The sequence below is a fragment of the Abramis brama genome, assembly GCF_963993115.1.
Source record: "Abramis brama genome assembly, chromosome: 7".
NCBI classification, from domain to species: domain Eukaryota; kingdom Metazoa; phylum Chordata; class Actinopteri; order Cypriniformes; family Leuciscidae; genus Abramis; species Abramis brama.
Window position 1 is genome coordinate 9,430,663 of NC_139969.1, and position 12,382 is coordinate 9,443,044.

Here is a 12,382-nt window from a genome sequence, read left to right on the forward strand (position 1 = left end):
AACTTCACTGCTTTACGTTGCTTGGAGACGTGAAAAGGTTGCTTGTGCTTTGGATTTATTTATTTTTTACTATTTTAGTTGCCAGAGCACAAAAGTAAAAGTAACTGGCAATATTATGTCTAAAAAGTATGCTACTCAGGTTAACAGAAATGATGTATAAAAGCAATTTTTATGCATCTGCTATATGAGCTGCTGGTGCGAAAACCAGAATGGTCGTAATTGCCTCATAAGCAACAGATACAGTAGATTAGATGATAGATAGATAGATAGATAGATAGATAGATAGATAGATAGATAGATAGATAGATAGATAGATAGATAGATAGATAGATAGATAGATAGATAGATAGATAGACTGATAGACAGAACGATAGATAGATAGACAGACAGACAGACAGACAGACAGACAGACAGACAGACAGACAGACAGACAGATAGATAGATAGATAGATAGATAGATAGATAGATAGATAGATAGATAGATAGATAGATAGATAGATAGATAGATAGATAGATAGATAGATAGACAGACAGATAGATAGATAGACAGACACAGACAGACAGACAGAACGATAGATAGATAGATAAATAGAGAGCGAGCTCAGGAATATCATGTGTTGCCACCCTGCACCACTACAATCCTTCACCGTTAAGTGTTGAGGTTTATTTTTAACACTTTGGAATTCTGGAATGATGGATTCTAGGTTGTTTGAGGATGAGAGAGGAGTAAAGCAGATCAGAGTAGAGTAGAGTAGAGTAGAGTAGACTAGAGTAGAGTAGAGTAGAGTAGACTAGAGTAGAGAAGAGTAGAGTGAGTCATTTGTACCATCTACTACTGTTGACTGAGATTGCCAAGATATAGATTCAAATGGGAAAAAGTGTGGGAGGAACAAGTTCATCTAATTTGTCAATCATCACACAAGAATAAATAAACAGCTGTTTCCATTGTGACAGTTCTTCTGGCATCATCTAATGCATTATTTATATTCATTCATAAGTCCAGGGGGGCTTTTAGTGCTCAAATTATACACTCAAGGATTATATAAATATGCAAACTCATGAAACTGCAGTTCATTGGCATTGAAAGTAAATTTACATCGCTCTGAATAAACTACTTAAGCATCCTTCTAGCTGGGATTACGACTTTATGGAACAGACAAGGAGCTGCAACTGTGCCATTTTTCAGTGTTCCTTTAAGATCCTTTAGACTGAGTCTTTAGTGCTCATTCTAAAGGCCCACAGGATTGTCATCAGCTCCAAATAAAGAATCGGCATGACTTTCATGTCAGTAATTCAGACACCTGTCGCAGAGCAGCACAATTAGCACAGTTGACAGCGATGTTCAGCTGTCATGATCATGAACTGTTTGGCTGCCAGTTCAATGGAAGCAAACAAGCCTCTAAACAGGGCGATTTCTCACAGCAATTACTTCCCTTCCCCAGCTAATCTGAAATATAAATGTTATGTGAAAGTTGGTGACAGTGCAAGGAGAAATATAACAATAGTAAATAAATAAAAAAGGGAAAACAAATACAACAGGATGAAAAAATGAGAATGAAAGGCTGGAAAGGTGTGAAATGCATGCCTGACAAGCACATAAATAATAAAAAGACAACATTTATTTAAATATAGTTAAATCTTTAGCTCCAGTTCATTTTTAATGATTTGTTTTAATATAAAAAAAAATACAAAGTAACTCAAATAAATATATAACAAACATCAAATATAATATCTGTACAGTGTGCAGCTCAGACAGGAGGATCAACCTCTGTCCCTGCGAAATAAGTTAACATACTGTTAGCGCCAGTCCAGTCTCAGAGTGCAGAGAGTGGCCAACTGAGACTCTTCATTCTTCAGGAAAGTGTCAGCTGTCCTGTGAGGACTCCAGAGTGGAGGTCCCATGCAGTCATTTCCATAGCAGCACATGATGTCACATTAGAGTTCAGGATGTAACAATGCTCCGCATCGGGGATTCAGCTCAAGTGTCATTTATGAGTGTGTTTTATGTTTTGAGAGCATCAATGGCAACGGCAATGATGCGTGGCATGCTGCGGTAAAACGCCTCGTTCTCCAAACCCACCAAGCTGTAAAAGGTCAAAGGTCGTCCACCAACAGTGGCCTTGATCCGTGACTGGTACAAACCACGTTCATTCTTAGTATTCAGGTCGACCAGCACCTGAGATGAAGAACACACACAGAGATATACATAAAGAATTAAAACGCAACACTAAACATGAACAACATGGATATACCATCACGCAAACAAAAAAAGTTTTTTTGAAATAATTTTTTTGTTTTGTTTTGTTTTTTGTTTTGTTTTTTTAGCAAGGATTCATTAAATTGATCAAAAGTGACACAAGATTTATATCTAATAAATGCTGTTCTGTTGAACTTTCTATTTTCAAAGAATCCTGAAAAAATGTATCATGGTTTCCACAAAAATATTAAGCAGCACAACTGTTTTCAACATTGATTATAATAAGATTTTTTTTCACCAAATCAGCATATGAGAATGATTTCTGAAGGATCATGTGACACTAAAGACTGGAGTAATGTTGCTGAAGCTTTGCCTGAAATTACATTAAAATATATTAAAATAGAAAATAGTTATTTTAAACTTTCATAATATTTCATATTACTTTTCCTGTATTCTTTATCAAATAAATGCAGCCTTAGTGAGCAGAAGAGACTTCTTTCAACATTATAAAATCTTACCAACCCCAAACTTTAGTACAATCTATAATCTAATACTACTCTTGTAAAGATATACTGTATGCAAATATGTCTTCTGTTTGTAGGAAAAACATTTTTTTTGTAAATGAAGTCGAGCAACTTCTACAACATACACACATACAATTACACACACGTTAGGTTTTCATGTTTTATGGGGACATTCCGTAGATATAATGATATTTATACTGTACAAACTGTATATTCTATCCGATAAACTTTCTGCATTTTTTAGATTTCACTTAGCATGATTTATAAGCTGTTTTCCTCATGGGGACCAAAAAATGTCCTCTCAAGGTCAAAGATTTTGGATATTACCGTCTTTGTGGGGATATTTTGTCCCCATAATACAGGGTATACCTGAACCACACACACACACACACACACACACACCTCCTGGAAGATCATGTTTATGTTGTTAGATGGAACAGCCAGGATCCAGTTGTACATCTCTTTGGTGGTGCTGACCAGATGAGCTGATTCAGTTACTCCTGAGCAAACTACAAAACACAAAGAACAAACACAGTTTTAAAACTCTTATTCCTTAATATGAACATTAACCAAATACTGTATTCCTTTTTAATTTGCAGCTGAAGTGTTCCATAACACAATAAGCCAGATAGAACTTTGAGAATCTAAAAAAACTGCTAAATGTTAATTAAACGAGAAACCGTACCTTTGTCATTGGCTCCTCGTATCAGTCGCTTGAGCAGATCTCTCTTTCTCCTCTGCAGGAGCTCTGAAACAACAACACAAGCGGATTTGGGTTTTTATTAGAACGGACATCCATGGTTTAACATCATTCTGCAATACTACTACTTTGTTGTTATTTTGCTGTTATTATTCAAAAAAAAAAAAAAAATTATTATTTAAAATGTAAAAATTAGACAGATCAAGAAAGAAATATTACTAATACTACTGCACTGTAAAAAAAACAACAACAACAACTATTGAATAGTAATAATAATCATCACAATACTATTTTTTTTTACATAACAGTAAACTTTCAAACGTTAAAGCTTTTATTTTGTTCTAAAACTGCAAAGAAACCTTAAAGCTAGTTTGTGCAGTGCTGAGCTACAGTCTACATGCATGAAATTAAAGTTTTTTAATGTATTTGAAAAACAAATTCTGTATAAATACAGAAAAATCATATCCCTGATAATGTAAATTACCACAGAAAAGAATTGTCATCTGTTTAAAAAAAAAAAAAAAAAGAGTAAAATAAACAGGGCCATTTGAGGTTAAACTGTATTGTATTTTTGTCAAATCACTTGCATAAATTCTTTGTTTAAAATATGTTTTATTTGAGTTGTACAGTGGTCTAAAAAGTCAAGTCGTTGTTGTGGTAGGGTGACTGTTGTAGGTGAATAAAATTGTAGTTATTTCAGAAAAATCTTTTCTTGAAAATCTTTTTCAAGGTTTCCTGTTTATCTTTCCTGCTTTCCTCTTACTTTTAAAGAGTGGCTGTTGAAGCCGGGGCATCTGGGTAGGCACGGAGCTTTTTTCGAGGAGTGAGTCAGAAGGTTCCAGGGTCCTGAGCTTCATTGGTTGTGCCGAAGGTTCTGCGGATCTGGATGTCGTATCCACATCATCCCAAGGGGATTCTGTCATCACCGGATGTACTGTGACACTTCCCGTGACACTTCCTCTGAGAGCTTTATATATCAGAGAAGTCCAAATGTCAGCTGACAATATAGGCTCCCTTGCATCGGCTCTTTTATCCTGTTGTTGTTTTCCATTGGTGGGAATGGTGAAATCCCTCTGAAACAGTTGGTGGTCCAATTCTGGTATGACAGGAATGCGCAGTGATTCTAGTTTGGAACGCAGGGCAGTGATGGATGAGCGCAGCGCTCCGTCGAGCTGCTGAAGAGGCGCTTTTTCACTGTCCTCATCCTGAAACTTTCATTAAAAAAACTAATTTAGTAAAAGGATTGTTCCTCATCTGTAATATAAGAATAATTAAGCCAGACTTACACTACCGTTCAAAAGTTTGGGGCCAGTAATGTTCTTATATTTTGTATAGAAGTCTCTTATGCTCACCAAGGCTGCATTTATTTGATTAAATATACAGTAAAAACAGAAATATTGTGAAATATGAATACAATGTAATATAAATGTTTTCTATTTGAATATATTTTAAAACATATTTTATTCCTGTGATCAAAGGTGAATTTTCAGCATCATTACTCCAGTCTTCAGTGTCACATGATCCTTCAGAAATCATTCTAATATGCTGATTGTAACATTTCTTATTATTATCGGTATCAATGTTGAAAACAGTGCTGCTTTTTTTCAGGATTCTTGGATGAATAGAAAGTTGTTTAAAGGTCTTTACTGTCCTTTTTAGTCAATTTAATGCACCCCAATTTTACTGACCAACATTTTTGACTTGTAGTGTAATCTTAGTTTATTGTTAACTAATGTAAACAAAACAAAAAAATCTAGTAAACATGTTGCTGTATCACAGATTTGATCTGAAATTAGACAAGATTACCGGTGTGAAGAGTTGTTGCTCCTGAGACAGGTTATTTGAGTTCTTTAGTTCTTTGTGTTGATCCAGATCTTCAGCAATGCCTCTGAGATAGCTTTCCCAGTCGTCCACCAGGGGGCCCACTTGCTGGAATAGTGCTGGCAGGCCTACCTGCTCTTTGAGAATAATATGTTGGTTAGAATAACAATATGGAGACAGAGATGTATATGAATAACAATATGGAGAAGTTAGAAAGTTTAGAAAGTTAGAAAGTTTTAATGGCTCTACCTGTTACAAGTGCATTTCTGCGTCTTCGTGGCATATGAGCAGAACTGTACACATTCTCCACCAACTGAGGAAGAGTCTGAGTGAAGAAGGTCAGATCGACTTTATCTCTGATGTAGTCATCTGCCCGCTGAAGCAAGTCCAGCAGAGTCTGCAGAAAGGAATGCAACTCTGTAGAGAGAAAGATATTCATACTTTTATTCGGAAGGGATGCATTAAATTGATCAAAATCACATTTCAAATAGATGCTGTTCTTTTGAACTTTCTATATATTAAAGAATCCTGAAAAAAATTTATCATGCTTTCCACAAAAATATTAAGCAGCAAAACAGTTTTCAAAATTGATTATAAGAAATGTTTCTTGAGCACTAAATAAGCATATTGAAATAATTTCTGAAGGATCATGTGACACTGAAAACTGTAAAAGTCTAAAAGTAATGGCTGGTGAAATTTAATTTTAAAATAGAATAAAATAGACAACCATAATTTTAAATTGTAGCAATATTATACTGTTTACCATTTTTACTGTATTTTTAAATCACAAAACAAAAAGTAGCCTTAGTGAGCCAAAGATACTTTAAAAAACATCTAAAAAATCTTACCAACCCCAAACTTTTGAATGGTAAAATACACTGCAAGTCAAAGTTTGGACATGACTTAATTTATGATCTTAAAAAGTCCTTTAATTTAATTAAAAGGCTTAACTTTGAATGAAGTCTCTTACGCTCAGCAAGGCTGCATTGTATGTGATCAAAAACACGGAAAATAGTAATAATAAAAAATTAGTATGCACATCCAAACTAGCACTTCACTGAAGGTTAATGTTGTTAAAATATGTACATTTTTTAAATTAAAATGTCTGGATAACTTACGGCACTTCTTAAATCGGCTTTGGCATTTGTCCTGAGCGAGACGCTGACAAGCAGAGGGGTCGAGGGTCGAAGAGCAGGATAGTGTGTAGTAGTGGCAGAGAGTGTTGAACTCTGACATCTGCTGTTCCTCAGACAGATCACTTGTCTTGAGCAGCTCAGGACATGTGGGCTCTCGACTCCCGAAGGACTCTGGAATTTGGAGAATGAAATGTAAATGGCTTTTGCAGGTTTCGTGGCTTTTCACTGAGCAGAAAGTGTGGGAGGGTTTAAACCCTTGGTGGTGGAGATATTCTTTGTTTCAGTAGTGTGTGCAACATGTTGAGCAACTCACTCTGTATCTCTGTCATGACCCAATCAGAGAAGGCGGTGACCCGTGTGTAAACGCCGGGCTTTCCCCTCTCTCCACAGCCATCTCCCCAAGAGGTGATGCCAAACAGCTGAAACCGCCCTGATAAACGGTCCTGGAAGATCAACGGTCCTCCAGAATCACCCTGTACACATGCAAAGAGACACATTCAAGTCAGATTATGGTAATGCAGATGCAGTGTTTATAAAGGGGATATCATCGCTGTCGGGCAGAAACCTTGTATCTTAGTATATTTCATTCCTCTTTATTTATTTTTCATAAATCATTAATAGAGATCACCCTTTACATCTATCTGTGGGTTCTGAAAATATGTAGCCAATGAAATGTATTAAAATGAGCTTCCTCAAACCATAAGGGACTTACGCTTACGCAAACTCCATAAGCTTCCATCGTGAATGAAGTGCCCAACACATTTTGGAGTCTCTGCTTGTTTGCATTTCAAAGGTAAAGAAAGAACTGGTTGTTTGAACAAGTACAGCATTTTCTTTAATCGAGAAACACTATATAAGGCTAATGATTTATGTATTTGAGGAGTCTTAGTCTAGCATTTTCCATTGAGTCATAGCCAATACTGTCTTAAATAGCTTGTGTGTAACACTTCATCTTTTATAACATGAGATTTTGGCAAAATTTTTGGCCCACATATCTACAATAAACTTTATAGCCTGTAAATTATGAAAACGTAACATGATTTTGGTAAATGTTAATAATATAATTATCCAACCATATATAAATCCACAATATCAACTTTGACAAAAGTGTTTAATTATTTAAAAATTACAGTGCCTTTTCTATTTCCTGAAAAGTAGAGGTTTTGGACATACAAGGTTTCCACCCGACAGTGACGATATGATGTTTCTTTATCAGGTGTGGTGTTCATAATGTTGGCTTGAATGGTAATGTGGACATACCTGGCATGAGTCAATGCCCCCAGACAAGTACCCAGCGCAGAACATGGTGTTAGTGAGCAGCTCCTTCCCCAGAGCACTGCGACAGACGGTCTGAGAGAGGAGGGGAACCTTCGCCTCCATCACCACATCTGCAGAGGGGCCGTCTACACACGTACAGAGAATCAAGACAAACATAAATAGAAAGAAAATAGAAGCCAACGTTGCGGGCTCTTTTGCTAATACATGAGTTCAGCATCATATTCTCTTACCCTCATACAGAGAGCCCCAGCCGGCGACCAGACAGGGTGTGCCAGCCGGTGGGTCGAGGTCAGAGGGCAAGCAGACAGGTGTGACCCGTTCAGACAGAATTACCGGAGAACTCAGCTCCACCAGAGCAATGTCGTTATTGAAAGTCTTTGGGTTAAACTACAACAGGAGATAAGAATTGGACACAGAATAGACATTTAAAAATAATAAAACTCTTTATGAATTTATTTATAAAAAAATAAAAATAAAATAATAAAAAATTAGCCTTGTTAGAAGATGATCAATGATATTCGCTTCACCTTTGACTAGTCATAATGTTTTGGCTCATCATATACTGTATATAGAGCAAGGATAAATTAACAAGCCAAGTCTTTGACTGGTTGCATTTTTTTATGCATTTACCTTCGGATGAGTGATGATGCGATTGACTTTCATGATCTGCTCATCAGGGTCAGATTTTGTGAGATCAAACTCTCCCACTACAGCTGTCCAGTAACTCTCACTGCGGCTCCTATTCGGGGGAGAGATACATTATTATTTGGTTCATTATTTGGTTCATTGTTTTTAATGATATGGTGCATTCAATTACTGTTACAAGTGTGTGTATTTCTGATATTTTACAACAGCTTCAAATGTTGCTCATCCATCTGTTTTTATAAATGTGCAAAACAATTTCATGTTCTCAGTAGAATTTTATATTTTTTTTTATCTACATTACAAAAAACTGATATCAGTTCTACAATCAAAAAAAGACATTAAAGGAATAGTTCAGTTGATGGGCCCCACCGACTTTCATAGTATTTTTTTCTCATAGTTTGGTTACCCATATTCTACAAAATATCTTCTTTTATGTTTAGCAGATGAAAGAAATTCATACGGGTTTGGAACAATGTGACGGTGAGTAAATGATGACAGAATTTTCTTTTTTGGGTGAACTATTCCTTTAATGATTGCCAAGATTTTGAAGTGGAAAGGCAACACACTATCTCACCTCACATGAGATATGTAATTTGTGCTCTTACCCAGCAAAGCAGTGGGCGGCAGTGAGGACCCAAGAGCTGTCTACCAGCACGCCCCCACACATCAGAGCCCCATCCAGCCGCAGGTTCACCAGCCACGGCCAGCTGCCCAGAGGGGCAGGAGATCCCCCAATGATACGAGGACGAGGCTGTGTCAGGTTTTGTGTGACGGAGAAACGTTGGCCACACACAGCTACGTCAAAGACACATCAAAGATGATTAGAATATAATATAACATTAATTGGTAATATAGTGTCAGTTCAGTTTTTTAAATAATTGTATTGATTCATTAAAAATATGTACACTACCAGTCCAAAGAATCATTAAGATTTTTTTTATGTTTTTGAAAGAAGTCTCTTTTGCACATCAAGGCTGCAATTATTCAATCAAAATACAGTAAAACAGTAAAACTATGAAATATTATTATAATTTAAAAGAACTGTTTTATATTTTAATATACTTAATATAGTGTCATTTATTCATGTGATAGTTAAACTGAAAATTCAGAAACATTATTATCAAAACAATATTGCTCAAGAAACATTTATTATTAATAATGTTGAAAACAGCTTTCGCAGCTTAATGTTTTTGTTGAATCAATTATAAAAAAAAAAAATCAGGATTCTTTGATGAATTAAAAGTTCAAAAGAACAGCATTTATTTGAAATAGAAATAGAAGTCTTTACTGTCATTTTAGACCAAGTTAATGCATCCTTGCTGAATGAAAGTATTCAGTTAGGCTATCACGGTTTCCATAAAAATATTAAGCAGCAAAATTTGTCTGGTAGTGTAGTTTTATATAATCTACACAATAAACGTCTGTTTTTAGGAATAATATTTTGAATGTTCGCAGTATGCTTACATAATACAATGAAACTTTTTTGTATTTCAAAAGACATTTGTCTTTACCCTGTGTCGTGGTCTGTGTGGCCGGCTCCAGGTTCTGCATGGTGTTGAGCAGACTGCACTGGAGGACACGAGCACTGCAGCTCTCTCCCATGACTCTGACGCACATGTCTTTGTTCACCTGTGCAGTTGTGCACCGCCGTCTGTAGAAGCCACAGGCCTGACTCAGCAGCCAGCTCCTCTCACCTTCATCCGCTTCCAGCTGAGCGCGAGAGATCACCTCGCAACTCGGCTCCGACTGCATGTCCTCTGGAGATGCTACGGAATTACCAGCACCATCATTATCATCAGCACTTAAAGTCAAAGAGTCCTTGTAATGAAGCATGCTTGTATTCAAGCTTACCACAGGCGCCTTTTCGCTGTCCACAGTCCTGAAACAGACAGGGCACACACCCTCTGCAGCCTGCCTCAGCCTTGCCACGGTCCGACACGGCAGCATCTACGGCAGACAGAGCGCGGGACAGAGCGGCCTCCATCACTACTGTTCCTCTGTCAGACAGCGCTAGAAAGATATGTAGGCAAAGGTGAGTTTATGTCTCAAAACAACCAACAAATAAAGCACATCAGTAGAGTATGCGCTAGTGAAAACATTTAAAAGCAGGTTCAAAACAAGAAATATGAGACATTTATCTTCAGTGGAGAAGAAATTTGTGCTGACTTTATAATGAGTCGGAGAAGACACACACTCTTAAAAATAAAGTTTCTTTATTGGCATTGATGGTTCCATGGAGAACCTTTATCTTGCATGGAACCTTTCCATTCCACAGAAGGTTCTTCATAGTGGAAAAGGGTTGTTTAAATTTTTTAAATGTTCTTCACATGGAAAAAATGGTTATTTTATGAACTGTTCACTGAAAGATTCTTTGGGGAATCAAAAATGGTTGTTCTGTGGCATTGCTGCCAAATCCCCCTTTTGGAAAATTGGTTTTTAAGAGTGAATCATATTTGGTTCAACAATAAAATGGTCAAATATATGAATACAAAAAAAAGCTATAACAAAATTACAAGGCAGAGAGAAAATGACACATTTGCACAGAAAACAAGAAGTCTGAAAATGATTTCTTCAGTAAAAATAAATCCATTGGGAATCTCTCAACACATTACTGACTGTGATGTGTGCTGTATTTTATCAGTCATGGTTTTTCCATCAGTACAAGTGAGCAAACTCATGCTCAGAGCAGTGCCGAAGACACCAAACACAGAGTTCAAACACACCGAACATCATTCAGCCGTCCCCTCTTCTCTATATCCCAGAGAAAGAGAGAGACTTCAAAGCTGATTGAGACCTTAATTAACGGCCTGAACTCTGGCCTCTATAGTGACTACGCTAAACTCCTGAACACAGTCTCACTGTGACAACACACAAGATCCTTACCAACAAAAATAATGTATTATTGAACAGCATATAGAGACTATGTTGACTTTTACACCGTGAACAAAAGCAACATAGGTAAAGAATGCTACAAAACACGTGATTCATCCTAAATAGACAGTGATACATTTTCTAGTTGGCCAGAAAGTACAAGCTAGTATAGAGAAGTAGGCATGACTCATTTAGATGGAAGAATCTGTCAGATGCATGAGTGTAAATGTCTTTTGAATATTACGCATGTCAAAAAGTTTATACTTAGAGAAACTCAATGTCAAAAGTCAAAGCAAGCTGGAGCTCCGGCATCTCTGCTAACACACACATTAACAGTTAGGCTTTTCATCTCTTGGTTAAGTGTACTTATTTTTTTAGAGAAGTTGCAAAAGGCTACGCTTAACCGTTAGACTGGTTAGATGCCACAGTGAGAAACAACAAAAATGTCCGGATATCTAGCCTACCTTTGAGTGCGCTCTGTGGCATTCTGTACACCTCTCTCACCGGTGGCGCTCCACCACACCAGCCAATCACCGTCAACAGCAGCAGTGACATCACACCCATGACTTCACTTCACCTGTCCACAGGTGAGTCTTCCAAGAGAAAATCGTACTTTCTAACAGGCTTAAGAAGTTCCACTTTTCAAAAGCACAGACGCATGGACTCAACTCCTTTCGAATCAAGGGTGAGGAGTGTCTGTGCAGTACGAGCGTCTCCCACGTCCTGACTGGCTTAGCTTTCTCCCACACTCCCTGTCGGAGTATCTGTTAGTGACAGAAGCTGATGGAACAATGGAAGCGCATGGAGCAGCCCTGCAGATATATGCAAGATCACTGGACCACTCTCTAAGGGGGTGGGCATCAGCGCCAATGCACTCCCAGTTGAATTCATTAAGACGATGAGAGCAAATCACGAGGAACTTGCCAAGGCTGGAAATGGCTTAGTTCTGTGGTGAGAGAAAAAGAGCGAAAGAGAAAGAGAGCTGGATGGGTAGGGGGCGGGTTGTTTGAATTCATTACCATTAGAGAGAGACAGAGAGGAGGGGGTGAGAGAGTGAGGGAGAGAGACAGAGAGAGGGAGCATCTGTCATTCAGCCAGTCTCTGAATGAGAGCATTGTGCTCCTCCCTGAGAGTTCAAAGCCAGCGAATGTGGCGATCACAGGCACGCCGACCTCCTTGATCACTTTCACGCTTTTATGTGCTCCATTAA

At 37.5% G+C, this 12,382-nt stretch overlaps 1 protein-coding gene across 1 annotated transcript; it reads right to left on the reverse strand.

Moving 5' to 3' along the window:
* Positions 1–1,650: 1,650 nt before the first annotated feature.
* Positions 1,651–12,122, reverse strand: prss56 (serine protease 56). Its single transcript, XM_084121131.1, has 15 exons — positions 11,637–12,122; positions 10,153–10,311; positions 9,813–10,067; positions 8,907–9,096; positions 8,287–8,395; positions 7,887–8,043; positions 7,639–7,781; positions 6,692–6,851; positions 6,361–6,549; positions 5,492–5,659; positions 5,228–5,379; positions 4,185–4,632; positions 3,407–3,469; positions 3,124–3,230; positions 1,651–2,176 (listed from the first exon to the last, which is right to left on the reverse strand). Exons 1-15 carry the CDS (start codon positions 11,734–11,736, stop codon positions 2,003–2,005), a joined length of 2,574 nt encoding a protein of 857 aa, XP_083977257.1. The 5' UTR covers positions 11,737–12,122; the 3' UTR covers positions 1,651–2,002.
* Positions 12,123–12,382: the final 260 nt, after the last annotated feature.